General features: G+C 40.7%; 1 protein-coding gene across 1 annotated transcript in view; it reads right to left on the bottom strand.

Moving 5' to 3' along the window:
* The window catches only part of LOC120998845 (bifunctional protein GlmU-like), a 92431-nt gene extending 66930 nt beyond the window's left edge, over window positions 1-25501 (bottom strand). Inside the window, exons 1-2 of the mRNA XM_040429696.1 lie at window positions 25424-25501; window positions 23293-23352 (exon numbers count right to left, since the gene is read on the bottom strand). Of these exons, the coding sequence (XP_040285630.1) occupies window positions 23293-23352; window positions 25424-25426 (63 nt within the window). The 5' untranslated portion in view covers window positions 25427-25501. The remainder of the gene's footprint in view (window positions 1-23292; window positions 23353-25423) is intronic.
* Between the last annotated feature and the right edge of the window lie 1693 nt (window positions 25502-27194).

Below are 27194 nucleotides of genomic sequence, written 5' to 3'. Positions count from 1 at the left end.
ACACAAATACTTCACAATCACCGAGATTTACTCTGGTCCCAATCACCATTGACAACACTAAAACCATCATCAGAAGCCTTTGAGACAGCACATCCCCAAATGACATTATTCCCACAAAACGTTTGAAAGAATGCACTGACATTCTGGCACCCACCATAACACACCTCATAAACCAGTCATTCAAAGAAGGAATAGTCCCGATCGCCCTCAAGCAAGGCATAATTAAACCCCTCCTAAAGAAGCCCAATCACGACCCCAAAGACCCAAATTACCGCAGACCGATTACAAGCCTCAACACCATCTCCAAGATTATCGAGAAAGCAGTAGTACAACAGCTACAACCCCATTTGGACACCCACAAACTCTTAGACCCACTTCAATCTGGATTCCGCCCTGGCCACGGGACAGAAACGGCGCTCCTCAAAATCTGGGATGATGCCCTCGAAGCAGCAGATGAAGGAGAATCATGCCTCCTGATGCTGCTGGACCTCAGCGCAGCTTTCGACACAGTAAATCATCAAACCCTGCTCACTCGTCTCACAGAAGTAGCCGGAGTCGCAGACTCGGATCTACCCTGGTTCGCATCCTTCTTGGAGAACCGATCCCAGAAAGTGAAACTAGGACCCTTCACCTCAGAAGCATGTAAAATCACATGCGGAGTCCCTCAAGGATCACTCCTGTCGCCTGTGCTCTTCAACATCTACCTCCAACCACTCCTCAAAATCATCAGCAGCCAGGATCTGCTCTATCATTCCTACACTGATGACACCCAACTTTACTTACGCATTACCAACAAAAAAGATCAATACCACGCCCTCGAAATCTGCCTCTCATTGATCGACGAGTGGATGACTGAGAGCTCTCTCAAACTCAGTGGTTCCAAAACAGAACTCCTCTTCCTTCATGCAAACCGAAACAAAAACTCTAGCATGACATGCACGCCACCCACCATCCTCGGATAAACCATTACTCCCAGCACCAAAAACCTCGGAGTCATCTTTGACTCAGACATGACAATGGATGCACAAATAGGATCAGTAGTCAGTGGATCCCATCATCTTCTTCGCCTGCTGCGCAGACTCATTCCCTTCATCCCTGAAGGAGACGCAGCAGCAGTAGTTGGAATAACATCAATTCCCGACTGGACTACGCAAACTCCCTCTATCTAGGACTTCCCAAATATCAAATTTCACGTTTACAAGTTGTCCAGAACACAGCCGCCAGACTGATAACTGGAAAAAAAAACTGGGAATCTATTACTTCGTCCTTGAAGACCCTCCATTGGCTACCCTTGAAGGATAGGATCAAATTCAAGACCCTCTGCCTCACCCATAAATATGCACAAGGGAAAGCACCCCAATACCTCTGCGAAAAAATAAAGCACTACACCCCAGGTCGCCCCCTCCGGTCAGCTAACCAGAACCTCCTCCATATCTCCAAGACCCGCTACAAATCAAAAGGCGAACGAAGGTTCGCAGTCCAAGGACCCCGGCTATGGAACACTCTACCTGCGGAGATCCGCTCAGAAGAAAACCATCTAGCCTTCAGGAAGAAGCTCAAGACCCACCTCTTCTGAAACCACAGGCGGTCAAGGGCTGCAAAAGCGCCTTGAGGCGATTTAGTTCACAATTGTAGCGCTATATAAGTTATTCATTCATTCATTCAGGTGATCGCTACATGTAAATGCAGCGCTTCACCTCCACTGAATGAGCAGCCGACTGTGAGGAAGGAACGCTTCCTTTACGACAATTGGCTTCTCCTTACTGCGTCTAAAGGCAGCTTTAAGGTACATTAGGAAATCAGTTCTTGAAGCTGATCTACTGGAAGCAGGAAAAATGGGCAAGCGTATGGACCTGAGTGACTTTGGCAAGGCTCAACTTGCTATGGCTAAATGATTAGATCGGAGCATCTCCAAAACAGTAGGTTTTCTGTGTTGTCCCCAGTATGCAGTGGTTAGTACCTACCATTAGTGATTCATGGATGGACAACCAGTGAATCAGTCATCATGGGTGTTTAAGGCTCTCTGATACACATGGTAACAAATACACAGAGCTAATGTAGCCAAAATTGTTGAAAATATCCCTATGTTGAGCCTGTCCACTATCGAAATGGCTTAAAATGCATCAGAACTAGACTTTGGAGCAATGGAAGAGATCTGATAAATCACATTTTCTTCTACATCATGTGGACATCATGGGTGGGTGTGCGTTGCTTTCCTGGAGAAGAGATGGCACTAAGATAAAATATCATAAGAGGGCAAATTAGCACAGACTATGAGGCTCTGCAAAATATTCCGCTGAGAAACCATGGGTCCTGGCATTAACATTATTATTTTGAAACGCATCACCTACCTAAGTATTGTTATAAGTCAAGTACACCTACTCATGTCAAGAGTATACCGTAAAGCCAGCGGTCTGTTACAGCAGGATAATTTGACATGCCACACTGCAAAAATTGTTCAGAAATGGTTTGGGGAAGATGACAAAATGTTCAATGTGTTGACTTAGCCTCCAACTTTCCCAGACACCATCGGACAGCTTCAGAGCACTTGGGTCCATGGCTCAACTAGTCAGAGCTGTTGTTGGGGCACTGGGGGAGGGGAAGATGGCTACACAATATTAGTAAGGTAATTTTAATGTTATGGCTGATTGGTGTATATGTCAAAACAAGAAAAAAAATGCATATTCATGGGACTCTATTAGATTTGTAAGATTTGTAAAGTAGCAACAATACTCATGCAAGAAAACCAAAGTAGAAATATATTTAAAGGTCTCCCCCAAATCTGTGTTTAGACTGTACCATTACAGTATAAAACAAAATGTTGGCTTAATCTCCTTAGGGTTCTACACAGTTAGATTTACTGCCCAAAATGAGCACCGGTTGACAATATAGCAAGTCACTTAGTGCTCTTTAGCTCCAGTTACATGTATATACATTGTTCAGCATATAAGCTTTCATTATTGTTGCTAGTACATTCTCATTAACATATGGAATTGTGCTACCAAGAACCAATCATTTTAATGTAACACGAAAAATGCATGAAAGATCATTTGCTTGTTTGCCTATGGTTCAACAAACAGATTTCACTGGCAATTGTTAAGAACATTCAGGCTAATATGTAGAAGGACCGTTAAGTCTACATTTTCCACAATTTCATATCATGGAGTCATAAGCACTCCATGCACAGCTTTATGGTGCTCCTGTATAGTAGAGAATGTGGCTAAGAGAATAAATCCATAAGTTGCATCCAAACCCGAATTTTTGGTTATTTGATTCAGCAAATTTTGGAGAAAGAGAGAGAAATAGAAAATTAAAGAAATAATAAATTAAAAAGTGGGAGACCAGAGAGAACTAGTATAAGTCCTAGGAGACCTCAAAGTGTCATCCACAAATTTTCAGAGCAGAGCAAATTTTGGAGCACTTTTTATTCAAGTAGAATCGATTTAGACCCAAACTAAATCGGTTTACCAATTCAGCAAAATTGAACCTGAGATTTTTTCTCATCTCCACTCTAGTCATGTGCATCAGCCCTTAATGAGAAAGGGAGGTTTAAAGTAGCAGCTTTTCTCTAAACATGATGCATACCATGTGGTTGTCACTTTTCAACCTTCTCACAGTAGAGTAGAAATGGAGTTTTAGCCTTGGCAGAATTCAGAGACAATAAAAATAAAATTGGAGGTAATTTTATATAACTAAAACTGACTTTTCATATTATTATTATTATTATTATTATTATTCCAGCACCATACGCCGAAATGTGCATTTGCAAATACATTTTGGGGAGGCCAGTGCTTTTACTGAAAGCTCCCCTTTTTGGCTATCTTAACCCCATTGTATGTTTACATCTTTATACTTTTTTCTATTACATACTTGTACATATTCCTTTTTTTAAATATATTATGTTCACTGGACTGTAGGGCTTGCTTATATAACCTAAGTCAATTATTAAGTATATATTAGTTTTTTTTTAGGATTTTCCCATCTTGATTTACAGATGCATTTGTGATACTATATGGAGGTCCTCTGCTTGTATTTAACTTATTCTTGCCTTTTTATTTCAGTTTTTACTTTGTTCATGAGTATTATACTATTCTAGGAGTTACCAACCACAATCACTAGTTGTAGTTTACATGCAGTGTAGTACAGGTAAAGAATCTATTGGTGTTTTCAACTTTTTCATACTGTCTACCCCATTGACAGGGAGTTGATGCTCCCCTATTGCCAAACATCAATATATATGAGTAAAAAAAAATGTGGGATAGCTGTTGCAATATTGCTATTTTATCTGAATATGAATGAAAGGTAGAGAAGAGATCACATACAGGTCAATTTACTAAAGCATATCCATTATGTTTCTTTCCAGAATCTGCACTACATGTGAATATACTATATATTCTCTAATATCTGTAATAATATGGGAAAGTGACCGATTCCTCACCACCTAGCAGCCTGTAGTGCAGTTCCATGTTGCCTGGCTCTCTGTAGATATATAGAAACCTTCTCATTCGCTCCCAGATTGATAGTAAAGAATTAAAGAGATTCTTTGGGACAGTAACATGGATGGCCTATTCTTAGGATAAACCATCAGTGTTTGATTGGTGGGAATCCAACCTCTTCAACCCCAGATGATCAAGACAACTAAATCAGATATGATGCCTATGGATGAGCCACAGTGCCAAGGTAAACAGTGAGGGCCCTTCAGTCTGGTGCAAGGAGAAATATGGTGTCAAAACTGATGCACTGAATGCAAGGAACAATCCCATTGAAAATTATGGGATCAGGTCTGGAATGCAACGGATGGATAGGAAGCCGGCCTTAGAGTGCTATGGAATTTGTAGGCTCACTCAAGATGCCAACCAAAATGTATGTCTATCCTATATCTAATAAACTGTACTTTTACAGCTGCCTATGGGGTGAGTGTGATAATTTTCTTTGTAATGGAAGGTACACTTAAAGTTGAAGGTGCAGAAGGTCATCATTTAAGCGCAGCACGTAACTAGAGCTAGGCTTGCTAAAGCTTGCTTGTTTCACGATATTTGCCTGAGAAATACAGGAACATCTTGAAGAATGGATTAGTTTAACAAGTCTATCTTCTTATTGAGGTGAAATAATAGTTTGCTATTCAGCTGTAATAAGCCTATGTTATTATTCACAGAGGCAAGCAGAGAAGTGTTACAGATGGGATTCCGACATAAAACTGCACCATACATGCCTACATATATATACTTTCAAATACAATATTACTCACTTATATTATAATATACAGTAATAAGTCAAAAAACATAGGCAATAACGAGGATGCTGATACCACTCACCTAGCTCTAACCAACTGGGAAAGAAGCATAACATGGTGGTTGTCTGTAGCCGATCTCTGCTCTGGCTAACACAGGGCCCATGAACAGCAAACACCCCTTAGTAATACAATTTTACATATTGCATATAGAATAAATCTACATAGAAAATTAGGTAACTTGTATTAGCATGTATTACCCGTCCAGCCTGTATTATAGTCCAGTACAAGATAAGTAAAATCTTATATTCAAAATGTTAGTTAAACCATGATTTACATTATATGTATATGCAGTATATAAACTATAAAATAGTGGTCAAAGAGCATGCCTAAAAAACTCTCCCATATAAGTCAGTGAGGTTCCCTCCTGACCATTGTGTCTATGGCCTATGTGTTTGCTGTAAAGCATCTCTCTAAATGCTGTTAAGAACAGTTCTGGAAACAGAATAAAAAAATTACAATCAGACAATAAAACATTGGAAAAAGGGATATGTGTTGCTATATGGTTTTAAAGGGCAAAAATAATTCAGTGACACATGTCCTTTAAGAACGATCTTAAATGTTAAGATGAACAAGGAGTCCTGGAAGTGATGATATGGCCCCCACAGAGCCCTGATCTCAACATCATCAAGTCTGTCTGGGATTACATGAACAGATAGAAGGATTTGAGCAAGCCTACATCCATAGAAGATCTTTGATTAGTTCTCCAAGATGTTTGGAACAATCTCGCTGCCGAGCTCCCTCAAGAACTGTGTGCAAGTGTACCTAGAAGAACTGATGCTCTTGAGAAGGAAAAGTCCGGGAAAACCAAATATTGATTGGCTTTAGATATCTCTCTAGATTTTTATTCACTGTGCATTTTGTTAATTTTGAAAAATAAACTATTAACAATTCTAGTTTGTATATATTATGTGTGTGTATAGCTCTAAAGATTCATAGTATGCTTGTGGCACAAATATAGTCATTTATAAACATACAGTTGCAAGAAAAAGTATGTGAACCCTTTCGAATTATATGGATTTCTGCACAAATTGGTCATAAAATGTGATCTGATCTTCATCTAAGTCACAACAATAGACAATCACAGTCTGCTTAAACTAATAACAAACAAAGAATTAAATGTTACCATTTTTTTATTGAACACACCATGTGAACATTCACAGTGCAGGTGGAAAAAGTATGTGAACCCCTAGACTAATAACATCTCCAAGAGCTATTTGGAGTGAGGTGTCAGCCAACTGGAGTCCAATCAATGAGATGAGATTGGAGGTGTTGGTTACAGCTGCCCTGCCCTATAAAAAACACACACCAGTACTGGGTTTGCTTTTCACAAGAAGCATTGCCTAATGTGAATGATGCCTCGCACAAAAGAGCTCTCAGAAGACCTACGATTAAGAATTGTTGACTTGCATAAAGCTGGAAAGGGTTTTAAAAGTATCTCCAAAAGCCGTGCTGTTCATCAGTCCACAGTAAGACAAATTGTCTATAAATGGAGAAAGTTCAGCACTGCTGCTACTCTCCCTAGGAGTGGCTGTCCTGTAAAGATGACTGATTGAGATGCTGTGGCATGACCTCAAGAAAGCGATTCACACCAGACATCCCAAGAATATTGCTGAACTGAAACAGTTCTGTAAAGAGGAGTGGTCAATAATTACTCCTGACCGTTGTGCACGTCTGATCTGCAACTACAGGAAACGTTTGGTTGAAGTTATTGCTGCCAAAGGAGGTTCAACCAGTTATTGAATCCAAGGGTTCTCATACTTTTTCCACCTGCACTGTGAATGTTTACATGGTGTGTTCAATAAAAACATGGTAACATTTAATTATTTGTGTGTTATTAGTTTAAGCAGAGTGTGATTGTCTATTGAAGATCAGATAACATTTTATGACCAATTTGTGCAGAAATCCATATCATTCCAAAGGGTTCATATACTTTTTCTTGCAACTGTATATTGTTATTAAATGGAGAACGAAGAGAATACTTGCATGGTGACCGCAATCTCATCTTTTCTGCAGCAGTTCCACTGATTCCTGGACTCCTGTTATCCAAGATGGCCGCCCTGCTTCTTAGACTATCTGATCGACCTGAATGGCCGTTTTCAGGCGACTGTCCTTTAAAAAAAAAACTAGTGCAAACTATCATTCACAATGACTCTTGTCTGCCAAAAATGTAATGGACCACACTGAAAAATGTTATCCACTATAGCTGAAACTGCACTTAGTAGTCCAATATACTTGCCGCTTGCCTAGCTCGACCCTTGGATTGGCCAGGACTGCTAATGTGAGCAGTGCTGGCAAATCTGAGAACAGCAGGAAGTGTCTTGGGCTACCAAATGCACAGTATTCATCAGGTAGTCTGAGGAGCAGTGCAGCCATCTTGGATGCAGTAGAGAAGCCCAGGCATCAATGGATCTGCAGCTGAAAATATGAAAAGGCGAGCGCCAGGTAAGTGCTCTGTTTGTTCCTCAGCTAATGCGTTGTTTTTTTTCTTCAACCGGAGCGTCACTTTAAATTTATCCAGAGTTTAAAATAGAAAGCTTCAAAGTCTATAGAACTTTCCGTATAATAGTTTTAAAAGAGTGAACTAGTCAATATGCCTAATTGCTCATCGCCTCTCAGATACAAAACCTTCAGCTGTGAAGAAGAGAGGACGCATTTAATGAAAAGCTGAGACATCTGTCATCATTATTTACCTTCCAAGAAGAGAAACTTCCCTTCTCTTTTCTAGTCAGTTTATACAAATCAGACACTCTTATTAAGATGACAACACATTTCCTTCCACTGGTGATTAAAATTAACAATCTTTAAGACGGTCGGGTTTCCTTGGCAACCGATTAGAGTGTGACTCCTTGCCTTGGTTACCGCAATGAGCCCTTTTAAATATTCCACAGAGTACTTATTATCTATTTGCTTGCTCTCACCTCGATCTCACCTTTCCGTTCAACACACAATGCAACTCAATCCACTACAACTAAAGACCAGTCTGAGAGTCTGATTAAAATTATCCCTGTCTGCCCTGACCTCCTTTCTCTGCAGGTGAGAGTGTCCCCATTCACGAGCTAAATGAAGCAGAAATGATGGAGTGTTTGTTTTCCTTGACTTTCCTTCAGCCCGCCAGTAAATTTACAGCCACGAATATGAAGTGTTAATTTAATGTTCCCACTGAGCATCTCATTGCCAACAAAGGCTTCAAACCTTAAGAGAGGAAAAGGTTAGTTCATGCAGAAAATGACCCTTATGGGTTGATTGTCTTCTGGCATAGACAAGCAGCAAGCCGAAAGCGCAGGGCTTTGACTTCCAGCTTAATGCATTTGATAGGGCCTAATGGAAGCCCTATACCTTATTGCCAAGAAAGGATTCACCTGTAACACTCACTTACTTATCCTTGCAGTCATCTGCACAAAAACAAACAATAAATGGGGTCTCTCTTCTTCACCCCCGTGACTTATTTGACAGGAATCAAAACTTAAATCTTCCATTATCCCAAACTTAAACAAAGGCATCTAGTGCCTCGAAGAGTAGAAGAGAGAATTAATGACAAAATGAAGCATGAAATTGCCTTTTTTTTCACTTGGCGCTTCATCATAGTTTGTACAAGATTGGCATAGACTCAACGCCTCAACGCCGGTAATTAATTATGTGGGGTCTGTCATGTGCAGACAGAACATTTTGCCTGTATCTATAACTCCCATCATTTTGTTTTGGATGATTAACAGAATTCTGCACGTCCTGGCACTGCTTGGAAGCTTGCTGCTACCGTTACGGCTTTGGTGAGGATTTTTGCATCCTACAGTAAAAACATAATATATAAAGTGTAACTGTTGATTCGGTTTATTTTTCCTATTGTGTAGTAGGGACGGAGATGTTAAACATTTCTGTAATATACTTTATTAGGGAAAGATGTTTCTTTCTACTAGAAAACAGAGTTTGAAGTGTTTTCTTCGCAAAGCTCTAACAGCGTTGTTAAGGAGATTGGGGGAGATTTATCAAACTGGTGTAAAATAGAACTGGCTGTGAAAAATGAAAGGTGGAATCTGATTGGCTGCTATGGACAACTTAGGGTACTTTCATACTTGCGATGTTGGATTCCAGCAGGCAGTTCCGTCGCCGGAACTGCCTGCCGGATCCGGAAATCTGTATGCAAACGGATACCATTTGTAGACGGATCCGGATGCGGATCCGTCTCACAAATGCATTGAAATATCGGATCCGTCTCTCCGGTTGTCATCCCGAAAAACGGATCCGGTATTTATCTTTTTCACATTTTTAAAGTTCTGCGCATGCACAGACCGCAAAACCGAATCCATTTTTTCCGGAAAAACACTTGGGGTATTTTAATGCATTAGGAATGCATTAGGATAAAACGAATCAGTTTTTTCCGGTATTGAGCCCCTAGGACGGAACTCAATACTGGAAAAGTTTAAAGCAAGTGTGAAAGTACCCTAAGCCAGTTCTACTTTACACCAGTTTGATAAATCTTCCCCACTGTCTTGAATATTCAGTCAGCAGAAGACGTCTGGATGTAACATGCAGAGGCTTCCAGCCAGTCAGTCCCTGACTACGGACATGTGGCCTATCACTATCACCGCCTATCAACCTGCCTATCTGACTTGTTAAAATCAGGCGTCTTCAGTGCTTAGTTAACGTAGAAGACAGACTCTTCTTAGTAGCTTCTCAGTTACAGCTTTGAAAATAGACTCTAAGTGAAAAAAAGCAAAAATACCACTGACTAAATTTTCTGCAAACTTTATACTAAGATGAGTTCTGTGAGTGAAAGGCTTTTTTCTTTTCTAGTTTTTATAAAAGTAGATTTCCTGAAAAGAGAACTGTACTCATATTGAGACATACACAAGCTGGCCATACACATGAGACAAAAGTTAGCTGTGCAAACTATCTTTCACAATGACCCATGGCAGACTTTTCTGCCAAAAATGTAATGGATCAGCCAAATTCAGGCAATCATTTACCATTGTGCTCAAGGGACAGGGAGTCAGTTTTTTAAAAACATATTTCCTGGTCATCCAGTTTACTTTGGCATTTCACTGTAAGAACAATCCCATGGAGGTCTGATCGGCCGCTTCTAAACTGCCGCTTCTAAAAGTAAGACAGCCTTGCTGTCTTACATTTAGGCCATTCTCTACGGCTAAACCAGGCATAGAAAATGCTAAAGGAGACGGGCCTGCCAGACAGTCCCCTTCCTTCCCGCCCACACCATACCCAGTTTTTAGACCTGGCATGAGCATGGAGAAGTCGCAGATTGCAGTGCAAAGGATCTTTGTGCCGCAATCTGCTCCAGAAATATGCCTAATAAATGGCCCACTAAATTACTAAAATTAATACATACAATTAAAGAGTTATCCCAACCAAAAACATTTATAAACATTAAACTGGAAGAAGTCCAACCAATGAAACTGACACTGATTGCTATAATGAGGGACCTCGGTCATTCTCACCCCAACCTTCTCATCTGACCGTCTGTTTGGTCCGCATCGAATCTGCATTTTTTGCGGAACGGATGCACTCTCACTCATTTCCATGGCCAATGGAAATTAATTCCAATGGATTCCTTTCCACTGCCCCACAAAATAAAATAGAACATGTCCTACTCTTGCCCATTTTGCAGATACGGATAGGACATTTCTACAGAAGTAAAAAAAAAATGGTGGCATGCACTCGGCCAGGATCCGTGTTTTGCAAATGGCCTTGACACCACCATGTTTCTTTTCTCTGTCATAAATCAATATCCATTAGTCAACCTGAAAGAAAATACACGGCTTAAACATTCTTTGAAATGTTTGGATCTATAATAAAAAATAAATGTAAAATCTATATATAGTGAATTCAAGCCTATACATTTTTATTTTTACTTTCACCTTTTTATGATCACACTCAGGGGATATCTGCTTTGTACTTTACATTTTATGGGGCTGAAAAATTGCGCCTAATAAAATCTAATGATGTGGATGTCTTATCCTGCCATTACTAAGTCTTAGAATGTGATTCAACTCTACATGTGTATTAGAAAGCACTTTCATAATTAGATTAGAATGTATTTTTAAAGGGCATCTGTCAGCAGATTTGTACCTATGAAACTGGCTGACCTGTTACATGTGCGCTTGGCAGCTGAAGGCATCTGTGTTGGTCCCATGTTCATATGTGCCTGGATTTCTGATGAAAATTATGTTTTAATATATGCAAATGAGCCCCTAGGAGCAACGGGGGCGTTGTCGATACACCTAGAGGTGCTGCTCTCTCTGCAACTGCAATGTTCTCTCCATTTTTGATTGACAAGGCCAGGCAGTGAAAATGTGGGCATAACTACTGGGAGGTATGCCTATATACATAGAGCCAAAATATTCCGCAGTGCTGTAAAGAGATTGTCCCAAATTCAATGAAAATGTGGCCCCCAGTTGGCTTCAGCACTGCAAGGCAACCATGCTAACCACTGAGCCACCATGGAGCCCATAGGGAAGGAAGGATCAGAAATGTTATAGTTCTGTATTACAGTAATTGAGCTACTCAGAATTATTCGGTGTATTTTATTCCATTACAATTTTTCCAATGGAAATACTGTCTGTACATAATATGAGGTATCTGTATGTGTTCTTTATTCTGAGCAACATAGATGTCTTCCATTATCCAATTTTACATAATAGTACACTATCATCCGAAGGTCACTGGTGATGAATTAAATATGTAGTAAAGATAAAGTTATGATCCTGCAGTGAATTTAACTCACATTACACCAACAAAATTGCCATTTCATTTGTGTTAGTCTGAAAGCATTTGTACACTGGCTAACTGACTTTTTTTTTAAGCAGATGATTTACCCTACAATTTCCATGATAAGAAAATTGCAACCTTGACACACGAAGTAACACAATATTATTACAATTAAATCGAGCAAAATCCGTCATTGTGTCCAGACTCTGCCTTGTGGTTATTAAACCAATGGAAAAAAATGTAAAAAGTAATGGTTACTGAGACTACAGTCAGAGGAATTAATAAAAAAAAAAATTAAAAATCGTTTCTGCCGTCAGAAGTTTTTCACTTTTTTTGCCAGTAGAATGTCTTATCAACCCACATTAGCAATAAAATATAGACAGATTATTTATAAACAGTATAATTAGAGACATGAAATCTCCTCATTTGCCTCTGTATGAAATTAGAGGTGTACAGAGGTACTGTAGGACCTCATACAAGACTATAGAGGCCACCTTTCAGCTTCATAGAACTTAGTGGTTATATGGAACCATAATACCACTAAGTGCATGGGCCCTAAAGAATGGCAGAATAGCATTTGTAAAATTGCACTTTGCCCCAAATTCAAACCCGTAGTGATTACTAACCATTTTCTACATTTTTTATTCAACTATAGACTAATATAGGGATGCTCAAACTGCGGCCCTCCAGCTGTTGTAAAACTACAACTCCCATCATGCTCGGCTGTAGGCTGATAGCTGTAGGCTTTCCAGGCATGCTAGGAGTTGTAGTTTTGCAACAGCTGGAGGGCCGCAGGTTGGGCATCCCTGGACTAATATATGTTGGCACATTAAGTGAGATAGTAGTTCTGGTGTTATCGTCATGAAGATCCAGACGAACAGTACCATAAAGAATGCTATACTGGACTGATGTAGTCTAAATGAGTCCTTAAGCAGCTAGAATCCTACATCAGACAAATATTGGTCAACATTCCACTCTAAAAGCAGTTGGTCTCCTCACTTTCCGAAGACTGCTGAAAGAAGAAGGGATGCTACACAATGGTGGCCTTGTACCAACTTTTTGGGAATTATCAAATCTTTCCTTTCTACTTTATCTCTGAGTAGGCTTCACTACTGGTTTTGCCTCACAATAACTGATGGAAATAACTGATCAAACAACTGATGTGTGACCTGGGCCTAAGGCTGCATAGAAGCTGTAGACCCCTTTTTAATCAAGACTATTTTGGAAGGTGGCTCATTCCTTTATTTTAGATACATTGGGACAATAAAGCCAAATTACTGTGAAGTTGGACAGAGCTTTTAGGTTTTAATTTAGGTAAGATGTCATGTGAAGTTTTTTTATTATGTGCCATAGCAGTCTGCAGAAATATCCTAACTAGCCCACCGACGATTGCTATATATAAATGGGACCAGAACTGGTAGCAAATTGCTCATTCAACAAGAATAATTAAATTATAATCTGTCATAGTCCAGGGACTAAATGTCAATAGAAAATATTTTACTGCTATATAGAGAATCAGGTACGGTTATGGCCATTATGAATAATGTTTTACCACTGCATTAAATAGTCGCTAATAGGAACAATTATTGGTTCGTGTAGCATTTGTTTGGCACAGAAGTAATTGGATGCCCTATCAGTAACACATTGTCCCAAAGGAAAGTGTAACAGCCAAATGTTTTCCCTAGGAATCGTTGATTGACAAGACACACACTTAATACATAGGATGCTTCTCCAGTCAATATGGAAATCACACACCTTCCTCTCCCTCTAATTGCTGCATATCCTCCCTTCCTTGTGTATGCTAATAATGAACACACGCACACAACAATATTCTGCATAATTATGCCATTAATTGGGTTGCTAGGTCGCCTCACCAGGTCAAAGGGCACAATAGAACAAAAGTGATTAACACTTGAAAGCCAGAATGTGACCAGTGACTACTGAATTTAATATAGATGGTCACAGACATGTGTAATCACACCAAGCCATTATCACAGGGGATTATTACCAAATTATCTGTAACTGCTGAACTGGGACAAGGGGCAGGCTGGACAGACAGCTGCATGGGGGTTCGGGTCACTCACTGAATTCCTCATTTGTTAATAGATCACAAAGAAAAGTTGTTCATGTCAAGTCTTCAGTTGTCTTCATGGTCAGCAACAACAATGATTTCTATGCCAAGTGAAATATATATAGTACTTCCGGGAATATTCTCAAATAAAATGTATATTTGAACCTCATTCTTTCAGCTGTCGAAGTTGATCCAGAAGAAGGAAAAAAAATGAGGTAGAAGCCAATTTTCTTCATCTTAGTGGAAAACAAAACTCCTTCCTGACACCAATCAGGCAATCAGAATAACTTCCTGGATCAACAACCCTTCTCCTAAACTCTAGTAGCTATAACCCCTAGAGATACATCCAGGCTCCTCTTGAACTCTTTTAGTGAATTTACCATCACCATCTCCTCTGGTAGAGAGTTCCATAGTCTCACTGCTCTTACAGTAAAGAACGCCCTTCTATATTGGTGTAGAAACCTTTTCTCTAGACATAACAGATGTTCCCTTGTCATAGTCAAAGCCTTGGGTATAAATAGATGATGGGAGAGATCTCTGTACTGACCCCTGATATATTTATAGATAGTTATTAGATCTCCCCACAGCCATAACCCTAATTTTGATAATCTTTCTGGGTACTGTAGTTCACCTATTCCATATATTACTTTAGTTGCCCTCCTCTGAACCTGCTCAAGCTCTGCTGTCTTCCTTGTGCACTGGTACCTAAAACTACACAACACTACATGTGTGGTCTGACTAGTGATTTGTAAAGTGGTAGAGCTGTGTTCTCGTCATGTGCATCTATGCTCCTTTAGATCCACAGCAGTTCACCTATGTTGTACAGTACATCATCATATAACACCACATAATGCATCAATAGCCACCATTAAAGTATGGTTACAAGTGGTGACCTAGATTGTTACAGGTAAATAAAAGAAAACTGAGATGTTCTTAATTCTTCTAGACCGGAAAGAGCAAACAGGGCTGCTTTCCATTTCACAGCGGCGTATTATTGTGAATATTCTGCCAGTCCTATTATTATCAGTTCAACATTAGGATCAATAGGCTCATAAATGGAGGCCATAGATATAATGATTGTTGTCTATGATCCAAGGGTAATAATAATTATGTCTATTGTATGTCTGATCAATGGAAATCTTCTTCGCCGGTGAGTAAACTTGTTCTCAGCTGTTAGTGGAAAATACTAAGCCTCACATTTATTAATCAGTTTACAACAGTTTTTTTGTATAAAGTAGCTCCAAAAATTGCAATTTGCAAAAAAAAAATTAAAAATAACTTTTTTTGCCACGCTTGCCCAAAGTTGAAAAAGTTGGTGTGGTTTACTACGCAATACCTGAAACTTTTAGTCACTACTAGTGATAAGCAGCATAGACAATATTAGTTTTCGCGACATTTCGTAAATTTTTTGCATAATATTCTCAATAAATTTGCGAATTCTAGAAATTGCGAGCTCCAGTCATTATTTTTGCGATTGCGCAAATCGGCACTAATGATGCGCATTTTTTTTTAGCATTACATACAACTTCACATTTTATCAGGTCTGAGTAGATATTACTGATTGGTGCACTAAGTATTGTTGTGACATCACAGCACTATGTCTGTAGCATGTATGTATGGACAGCAGAGAAACAGTAACTCCTATCACACTACCTAACACCCTGCACTGGAACCTATCAGCTACACTATATCACTATCTATTCTACACTGACTATCTCCCACTAACTATCTGTATTATATATATGAGCTATCTAACTATCTAATGTAATTGGATAAGGATCCAGAGGAGTCTGCAAAGCACAGAGCACAGCAATAACACTGGTCTCTCTCTCTCTCTCTCTCTCTCTCTCTCTCAGAACTCCATAAAACTACAGAAAATGGCTGCTAAGGAGGTTCTTATATAGTAAGGGGTAGGCAACTTTCCTATTGGTTGCTAGGGATGTTGCTAAGCTCAGACAAAGACATTGCAGCCTTCTCATTGGCCCACAAGCAAGAAGCAGTAGTACTGATGAAAAAAAATCTAGAATATTCACGATTACGAATATATAGCACTGGATTCTACATTTTCGCGAATTCTCGAAGTGCCGATATTCGCTATAAAAATTTGCGATTAGAATATTTGCGATCAACATTAGTCACTACTACTAAAGCTATAAAAAGGTTCAAATATTGGCACTAATCTACCCATGCTTATAGTAATTTATTAAAGGGCTTCTGTCACCCCCAAAACCCTTTTTTATTTTTTGGGCTTGTTAAAATCCTTATTTAACTACTATTCCCTATATAGGGATCTTATCTTTGTCTGTGGCTTCTTTTCCTTAAAAAACGATCTTTTAAAATATGCAAATCACTTCACTACCAGCAAGTAGGGAGTCTACTTGCTGGTAGCCGCCGCAAAAAACCGCCCCCTCCCCCTGTTGATTGACAGGGCCAGCGAGCGCTCTCCTCCTCCGGCTGGCCCTGTCATCATTTCAAATCCTGCGCCTGTCTTCATTCCGCGCAGGCGCTCTGAGAGAAGGAGGCTCGCCTCCTCAGCACTCCCTCAGTGCGCCTGCGCCGATGACGTCTTCTCTTTCGGTGACGATCTATTAGAAAACCACTGCAACTTGCAGTTTTTGGCTTTATCTCAACCGCCCACTAGTCTTCATGTGTTGCCCTACCCTCAAAGTTAGTTTGATTAAGCATCAGTATAATAATCTGGAAAATCTGTAATCTATCATCAGTTGTTTGAGGTTAAAATATAAGTCTGAGCTGCCATAACAGACAGAGCCCATGTACATCTATCTCTCCTGACTGCCTCCCAGCTTGACAAACATATCTGTGTGTTCTACGGGAAGAGCAGAGAAAGCCGCTGCCAGGCACTTCTGCCAGTGGCTGATCCCTCAGGAGAACAGAAGGATTGGTCAAAAATATTAATTTCACCCGATCTTTGCCTCCACCAACATCATCTGACTGGAAGAGTTGGCCTAGCCTTCTGCTCTCGGCAGGTTTGGCCAACAAAAGACCAGCTTGTATGGCCAGCTTAAGAGTGGATCATACCATATGAAATAAAACAAAACTTGGAACTATGTAGAACTAGCTGAAGGACCCGTCTTCGCACGGGTATATTTAATCTATTTCATTTAATGTTTGTTTGTGTTGTTAAAAGATATCGACATCCACAGCCCCCCACCCTTTAACACTGACCCCCTCACAGTGCCCACGTCTACTTAAAATGGGACCTCCACAGCAGCCCACCCCCTTAACTTTGACCTTTACAGCACCTGCCCCTTTAACAGTAAGTTCCACAGCATCCCACCCCCTTGACAGTGACCTCCACAGGGGCCCATCCCCTTAACAGTGACCTCTACAGCACCCGCCCCTTAACACTGACCATAGATTACAGTCCCCATAACTGACATCCGACATTCCTGGCCCCATTAACAGAGACCTCCACAGCGACTGCTCCTTTAACAGTGACTGCCACAGTACCCCGCTCCCTTAACAGTGACCTCCACTGTACCCCGCCCCTTTAACAGTGACCTCCACAGAGCTCTGTTCTCTTAAAATGTGACTTCCACAACACCCCCACCCCCTTAATAGTGACCTCTACAGCACCCCGCCATGTAACAATGACCTCCATAGTGGACCGTCCCTTAAACTGTGACCTCCACCATTCGCTGTCCGGTTAACAGAGACCTCCACAGTGCCCGCCCCTTCAACAGTGACTCCACAGCATCCCACCCCCTTAACAGTGACCTCCATAGTGGCCGCCCCTTTATTAGTGACCTCCACAGTATCCATCTCTTTAACAGTGATTTCCACAACACCCTCCCCCTTAACAGTGGCCTCTACAGTAATCTGCCCCTTAACACTGACCTCCATAGCAGACCGTCCCCTTAACTGTGACCTCCACAGCAGCCTGACCCTAGGGTAGCCAGAGGTCCGGTTTTAGGACGGACAGTACGGCTTTCAGACTCCCTGTCCTCTGTCCAGTGCAGGGCCTGGACGGATACAGGGATGTCCTTTTGAACAGCTCACTCTCAGACAGCAGCACTGGGCTGTCTGAGCGTGAGCTGCAGGGAGAAAGTCACTGTCCCTCCCACACCTGCAGCTGACAGAAGTAGATTTTTACCTTCATTTTTTTCAATCCCCGTCAGCTGCGGAGTGGGAGGGGACGTGGCCTAACCGGATCAGGGGTGTGGCTTTGCGGGACCTGGTGGCGGGTTTTTTAAGTCTGTCTTTTGAGAGTGGCCTGAATGGCCACCCTACCTGCCCCCTGAACTGTGACCTCCACAGCACTCCGCTCCCTTAACAGTGTCTTCCACAGCGCCCTGCCCCTTTAAAGCTGACCTGCAGCAGTGAAGAAAAATAGCTGGGTTGTTATGGAAACCTGGTGTAAAACTGTGTGTATGTGGAGACTAAGGGCCTGCGAGCTTCTATTAGCTGATAAGGGACATGTGACAGTGTGTATGGCAGTTGGTATATGCAAAGAAAGACCTGCAGGCTTGTATTGGCTAATGTAGGTCAGGTGATGTGCCATATTTGCATTTTTGTTTTTTAAATCTCAGGAACGGTACATGCTAGAGAGCTGAGACCCGGTCTAAAACCTTCCCGGACACCTGATGTACCTGTGTCAAATTTTGTGATTGTAAATGCGACGGTGCGGATTCCTTTAGTGAACATACATACACACACACACACACACACATATATACACTCAACTTTATATACTAGATTCAATAAAAACTTTTTATATTGCTTCCTATTTAAAGTTTGAAAAGTCAGCTCAATGTCACATTGTAAGGATAGCAGAATCCATAAAAGCCAACATCAGTGGGATCCCCTGTGAATATATTCACGTCACTAAACGCATTTTACTCCAAGACATCCTACTAGGGGCTTCATGCTCATTTTATAATATCTATTGTGAATTACATTTCATGTGATTTTTTTTCTAAAGGAAATGCGTATTTGAAGAATCAATTTATTATAGCTAGGCATGCTGGACACACAGCGTGTAATAATTGCTCTGCTCGAAGCTGTAACTTAAATTCACAGATGTAGAGAAATCAGGATAACAGCAAAAATTTGTTAATGATCAAAAGTGCTGCATCCAAAGGTTCAGTGACTCAGTCCACATGTATACCAACACTATACAAAAAAGTGATTATTCAGCTATTCACAGGAACAGAACTATTGATTCAAATAACAAAGAACGCAATATAAATCTCTCTGGCTGGGAAAATTGATTTTCCTTCTTCCATTTTTCTTGCCTTGAAGTTCCTTTAGGCAGTTAATCTTTGTTCAATTCAACTTTCCAATTCTCCCCATGAATGCAAAAATAATTATAAGTTCTTCAAAAAAATATGCATGCAAAATAAATCTTTTTGTGGCATGAAAATGCTTCCATGTCTATAATTGATCTCCACTCAGTAACGTGTGAAGTTTGTGTACAGACGTAAGAAGATTGTGCTTAGTGCAAAATGTTGATGGATACGTATCGCATTTCCACGAGTTAAAAGTACTGATAACATTAAAATCAGTAGGTGGCCGGGAGATGAAATCATAATATCATTTCTCTTTAAGGCACAAACTCCAGTATTAAGACTGTAGTCTTAATAGCAAATCTTGCTGGTGGATGATCCACCAGAATTATTAAGAGTAAATAAATAATTAAAAATAAATAAATAAAATAAAAATATTAATTTCACCCAATCCTTGTCTCTCCAACGTCATCTGATGGGAAGAGTTGGCCGAGCCCTCCGTTCTCGGCAGTTTTGGCCGAGAAAAGACTAAGGTGTATGGCTAGCTTAAGAGTGGATCATGCCATATCGTCAGGAGTTCAGTACGCCAGAAAAAGAAAAATATGCCTTGGTCTAAGGGCTTGTTCACACGACCGTTGCCCCTCCGTTGCCGTATTGCGGCCCGCATACGGCGGGTCCGCAATACACGGGGCACCAGCCATGTGCATTCCACATCATGGATGCGGACCCATTCACTTGAATGGGTCCGCAAATCCGGAGATGCGGAACAGATGCACGGAAACGGAACCCTACGGAAGTGCTACGGAGTGCTTCCTGGGGTTCCGTTTCGTGCCTCCGCACCGCAAAAAGATAGAACTTGCTCTATCTTTTTGTGGAACGGACGGATCGCGGACCCCATTCAATTGAATGGGGTCGCGATCTGCATGCGGCAGCCCCACGGTCTGTGACCGTGCATTGCGGACCGCAAGTTGCGGTCCACAGCACGGGCAAGGAGGGGCAATGGTCGTGTGAACAACCCCTAAATGTGATCCAGTTTTCTGGCACACTTGATGTTCAATATGTAAGGCCACGTGGGTCCAAAGACCCCTCAGACACATAAGGCTAGTTTCACATTAGCGTATTCAGTCCGGGAAACACACTCCCGTGTGGACTCTTCTGAAGTGAACTCGCAGCATTATAATTATTTATGACGCTGCAAATCTCCATCTCACCGCGGGTCTACTGAACTGTAGTCACATAATGCAGTGACTACAGTTCAGTAGATCAATGGTGATATGGGAATTCACAGCATCATAAATCATTATGATGCTGCAAGTTCACTTCAGAGGAGCAATGTTCAGTCTGGGAGTTACTGTTCCCATGTCAAGAGTGTTTCCCAGACTGAAACTGAAGAAGACATCAGAATTAGAGAAAATACATGGTAGCTGGAGCCTGAATTTACACTGAACCTAATAACTTCAGGTTACACCTCCGAGTCTGCAAGGCACATTGTTGGAGGCTGAGGAACTGAAAAAAACAGTAGTAGTGGTACTAGACAAACAGGGAAAATGTATTAACCCCCTAATATACCATTGACCAAGTATTGAACCTCACTTTTACTCACTAGAGAATAAAATATTTACTCTAGGCCAACAGGTATTTACCTCTTCTTCTATCTAAATTACCATGGAACAGGCCACTATCCTTGACCACCAGAGATACATTAACATCTCCCCTACGGCCGGATTTGCACCTTGCAATGAGCAGCAGACAGTTGGCTGCTCACTCAGTTGAGTAGACCGCAACATTTACATGCAGTGATCTCCTTCACAGTATGAGGATGAGGGATGGCTACTGCGATCCCTCGTCCCCATACAAAATAATTGTTTCTGGGCAGAAAATCGCTGTTTAGACCACATGATTTGCTGCCCAGAAACGATGATTGGTGGTGCCTGCATGAACGGCAGAATCACCCAATGAACTAGCGTTTTGCTCATTCATCGGGTGATCGGCGTGCACATTTAGACAGGCAGATTGTCAGGAACGAGCATTTGCGAAACATTTGTTCCTGATAATCTGCCCGAATATCAGGCCGTGTAAATCCTTTAGACCACCAAGGATATTTTAATTAGCCTGCTTTTTTTTGTCTAATACTGTAATTCAATACATGTAATATCCCTGAAAAATATGACATGTTTACTGTTGTCCCATATCGCTTCAGCCAATCACTGTCCTCAGTGGTATACAGCCCGCTGAGACCAGTGATTGACTGCAGCAGTATACAGGAAATCACTGCTGCAGCCATAACAATCCATCACTAGCTGCAACCGGGAGCAGGAGAGCTGGGTCGGAGGGTCTGGTGAAGGTGAGGTAAGTTATTTTATTATATATTTATTATTATTTTACAAACCCCACAGCAGTATTATAGCATTTCAATTTGGACAACCTCATTAACAACTGTTTTACGGTAATATAGAGTGTTTACAGTATTATAACACATCCTTAATTTATTCCATGTGACCCCCTAGTTACTGCTGTTAATTCATGTCATTGTTGGTGACAGGCTCTGAATCAGTCTCCTTCCCCCTCTAGCAGCTGATAATATAGTCCCTTCTCATTTCCCCTGCAGAAGGAATATTCTCAGCTATACTGTCATGCTACTGTGGAGACTCTGCTTATTCCCTGACTAGTAGGGAGGAAAGCTATCTCTACTAGCTGCTGTATGGTGCATAGAGGATCTCTATGCAGAGACTTGGCTGTGGGAAGAGTGACTGAGCATGCATGTCCACCAGCACTCAGTTCAGTAGGTGGATGTGCACACTGTTATACACTGTGAACACCAGGTGGTGCCATACTGTGCAACTGTTATGACTCTTCACACAATCATTTTGTAACAGCATGTAAACAGCAAACAGTATTCATTTTTTCTAACCTATAAGGTGGCTGTAATGTATACACATCTTGCCCCTTTAGATTCTGTATTCACTAGGAGTACTTTTTGCTAATCACTAATTATTGCTGTGGTAAGTGAAACACTGCCAGTGAAAATGGAAAACAGGGAGATGATGTACTATGAGAAAATCTACACAGACTATAGCTGATGGCCAGGGAGATCTGCCAGCTTTAGAGAATGGCAGCTTCTCAAAAGTTAGATTCTCAAAAATAGCAGAAAGTATGGCAGATTTACAGTATCGTCTATTGATAGTGGATCCAAATGTCACCCTATAGGGTCCACTGACTGTCAAGGTGTCAGTCAAACTAACATAATTACCAATGGAGGCTCTGAATGCAGATGTGAAAATAGCAAAACTGTTAATTGGGTTGTCCAAGATAATTAAAAATCTCACACAACCCCCTACAATTGCATAAAATAAAAAAACATGATATGCCCACCCGTTTCTCCAGTACTTTCTCTGCAGCGCTGATCCGGTACTCCTTCCACTGTTTACAACCAGCGGTGGTTATATGCTTGCATAATGGCACATGACCACTGCATGTCCTCAGGTGTAGACCACTGAGAACAGTCATGTATAGTCTCTACTAAAAAGCAATTAAACGTTTCATTAGAGGGGTTTTCCAGGATTTTACTACTGATAACCTATCCTCAGTATCTGATCAGTGGGGGTCCAACACATGGGACCTCCATTAATCAGCTGTTTCATAAAGCAGTGGGGATCCTGTGAGCACTGCGGCCTTCCCACAGCTTTTCCTAGGCCAGTGACGACACATTCATTGGTCTAGGAGCAGCTCAGAACCATAGAAGTGAATGGGGCTCAGCACGATACCAAACACAGCAGCTATACAATGTACGGTAACGGTACTGTGCTTAATAAGCACAGAGAAGGCCGGGGCAGCTGATCAGCGGTGGTCCCGGGTGTCAAACCCCCACCGATCAGATACTGATGACCTGTCCTGAGGATAGATCATCAGCTGTAAAATCCCAGAAAACCCCTTTAAATTTAAAGCAATAATTTGAAACTTACCTGAATGTAGGCAAATGTGTCTGAAGCAAGTAGTAAAAACCAAAGGTAAAGTACTGGATTCTGTCAGGACAAAATAAAAACAATTCTTTTTTTTGGTGCCATTACCATCACTAAGCTGACAGTGGAAGCTTTCTAAATCTAGACAGATATGCAATATATAGACTTAAGATGGATAGATAAATAGATAGATAATTGATAGATAGATAGATAGATAGATAGATAGATAATTGATAGATAAATAGATAGATAGATAGATAGATAGATAGATATATAGATAGATAAATAGATAGATAATAGATAGATGATTAATAGATAATAGATAGATAGATAGATAGATAGATAGATAGATAGATAGATAGGAGATACATATGCGAAACATAGGTAGATAAGAAAAAAGAGCAGTACAGTAATTAAAGGGAAGAATGTTATTTATTGTTCTTTTTTTTTTGTTTTGACTTTATTATGATAATTTTTTTATCTTACACTTACATGTCCCGTCCCGTCCCCCCTTCTCCTCCATAAGGTCATACAAGACTTTTGGGGACATTTTAATATTACATTTTTTATTGCTGATTTCTCCTGTGGTGACATATTAGTCCCAGTTACAGGGGGAAATACAGACCCCAAATTTTTTACAAGCCTCACTAAAGAGCTGATCTGGGTCTGCAAAAACCTGGCAGCTCGTGCAGTTATCCAGCCCCCTGTGATGACATAATTGCTAGGACCAAATTCCTGATCTGTGCACACAGCACTCATTAAAGGGGTTGTAAAGGGGATTTATATTGATGACCTATCCTCAATAGGTCATCAATATCAGATCGACAGGGATCCAACTGCTGCCAGCCCCACCGATCAGCTGCTTAAGGAGGAGACTGCTCTTGTTGCAAGCATTGCTTCCTCTTCAAGATTACCCTGCACAAATGGGATCAACACATGTAACTACACTGCACCACCCTGCAAACTGGATGGCGTGTGCAGTGTAATCTTGAAGAGGAATAAGCGCTTGCACGAGCACCACCTCCTCCTCCAACAACTGAGTTGGAACCTGATATTGATGACCTGTCCTGAGAATAGGTCATCAATATAAACCCCCTGAACAACCCCTTCAAGCACCATGTATACAGCAATGGAGAAGGCTGTCTCTGCCCGCCTCTCACTGACAACAGGCTCCCGACTTCTGCGGCTGCACAGTCAGTGTCCCGCTGCCATCTTTGCGAGGTCGTTCAGGAATGTCCTTGCAGAGGTAAACACGGACCAACTGGATGTACAGTATATAGTCAAGGAGCAGTCCAGAAGTGGTTAATAAAGCATAATGCATTTCAGATTGGCCAATTTAAAAAAAAAAGTATTCCAAAATTATCTTTGATTTCATATTTATAAATATATCTTACAAAAAGTGAAAGAAACATAAAAATGATACCAATAATTTCAATAAAATTAAGCGTGGGCAGGAATGATGGATGAGTACTAATGTATTCTGCATCTCCACTGCAATCAACTATAATCTCTTACACACATTGGCCAGAAATATTGGAGCAGTTGGTCACTTCAGAACTGAATATCTTACAGAGCTGTGGATAGATTTGTAAATGCAGCCCATCCAGATTATATCCAGTCACAGGGATAACGTGTTCATGAATTGGTGAATATATAAAAGTAGCTGACCAGAACATTATTTGTCTTTATTCCCAAAGTATAACCAAAAGTCATAATATAGATGTAGCCGGGCCGGGTTTGTCATTTAACTCTTTGGGTTGGAATCCTCTGCGAAGACTCATAGTGCTCTAAGTTAAAATAGCTTACAGGAAACGTATCACACTTTCACAGGGAGTTATAGCAAACACACAATATCAGCTCTGCTACATTTGTAGAGGACTTTGGGAGAAATTAAATGCTAGCCTCCTTTTTTAGGCTTTTTTTTTTTGCACATTTTTGGAAATGTGTTGCTCAGTTTGCAGCGTAGCTTTGGTCAATGAGATAGTACAAAAAAAAATACTAAAAAGGGGGCGAGATATTCATCAAATTGTCGCTGTGATTCGTTAATCGTTCAGATCATATCAAACAAAACTTTTCTTCTTCCAAATTATCAGATTAATTCCACCTAGAGGAGACGGACAACAGTTAAACTCACCATGACTAAAGGACAGAACCCGTGTTTGCTTTAGGGTGACACGCGCGTTTGGCTGAGCTGTTGTTTTTTTAAAGACTATTAGTCGTGGTCCAAAGGTCACATGTGACGCTGCATTTTCATAAGGAGGCCATGCGCCATCTGCTGGATTAATAGGGTTTGCTATAGTAGATAATAAAACAAAGGATATAATCACCGTTACACCATTTTACTGAGTTTCACACTATTCCAGATATTTAAATCATAATTCACCAATAAAAAAAAAAACAATAAAACCATATGGAATATTGTGCCTAAACTCTACACAATTTTTGCTCCTAATGTAGTCTTGCAATTATCGTTAATGAGGTTGTCTAGGATTAGGCAAAAAAAGGGTCTCTTTTCCAGAAACAGCATCCCTTTTGGCTGTCCCTGGTATTGCAGTTCAAGTGAATGTAACTGAGCTGTAATACCAGACACAGCCAATGGGCAAGAGTGGCACTATTACTGGACAATAATAATATGTCTAGAAAAATAACACTCTTTGGGGGAGATTTATCAAAACTGGTGTAAAGTACAACTGGCTTAGTTGCCCATAGCAACAAATCAGATTTCACCTATCATTTTCCAAAGGAGCTCTGAAAATTGAAAAGTGGAATCTGATTGGTTGCTATGGGCAGCTACTGTAAGCCAGTTTGATAAATCCCCTCCCCCCCCATAGTTTCCTATAATAATCAATCACACAATCGCTTCCACTTCTTATAGTGCTCTTGAAAAATGAAAGCTGCTCTGTGATTGGTTGCAAAAATTGTCTTTCATTTGGGCAGTTTCATAAATCTCCCCCATTGTTAAAAAGAAAAATGCTGTCATCTATAGGCATCAATAGGAATTATTAATTATATTTATTTATATATATATTTATTTGTATTTGTTTATTTGTCATTACTATTATCATAATTATTATAAAGTCCCCCTTTCCCTTGCTCCAGGAGGGGCTAGTTCTCATTGAAGAGATGCAGTTGCTGTAGGGAGACTTATAGGTGAAGATTGAGCGAATTTCTTAAAAGTTCGATTCGGCTGATTCTGCAAATTTCACAAAAAAATTAGCTTCCTGATGAATTACTTTGTCACGAAGTGCATTTTTTTTGTAAGTAGCGGGTGCAATGACAGGGAGCTGCGATAGCGCCTCCCCCGTCATTGTACCCCTCAGATATTGCGTTCATACATGATCGAGGCATCTGAGTGTAAAATTAACAATAAAAAAAAATTAAATCAAACTTACCACCTCCATTTGCTCGCGACAGGCCGGCCGGCGCCATCTTGCTTGAAGAGCTCGGCTAAAATTCTGTGAGACGCGAGATTGGGTCATCACCCCGACTGGCGTGGTGACGTATGACATAATCACGTCGGCCGGCATGATGATGTAATATCGCGCCGCACGGGATTTCAGCCGAGATCGTCTAGCAAGATGGAGGCTGGCGGTCCGTCGCGAGCAAATTTAGTTTTTTTACACTATTTCAGGTTAAATCGATTCGCTGACACGAAGCACGAGGAAATTCGGCTTCTAGGGGAATCGGATTTATCCTGAAATTCGGATCGAATTCCACTTCGTGGGATTCAATTCGCTCTTCTCTACTTACAGGCAATGCGCCCTGGGAAAATAAAATATGCTAATTATCTCTCCTACAGAGGGACGTAAACTATCAGCTAAGCCAGAGATTGCGCGGTTGAGTTTGTGGCACCTCACAAGGATACTGCTTGTTTTGTTATATTCTTGCATTAATGTAATTTAATT

This window comes from Bufo bufo, chromosome 4 (assembly GCF_905171765.1).
Source record: "Bufo bufo chromosome 4, aBufBuf1.1, whole genome shotgun sequence".
Lineage (NCBI taxonomy): Eukaryota > Metazoa > Chordata > Amphibia > Anura > Bufonidae > Bufo > Bufo bufo.
Note: the sequence above shows the minus strand (reverse complement) of the source record. Positions and strands in the feature narration are given on the sequence as shown.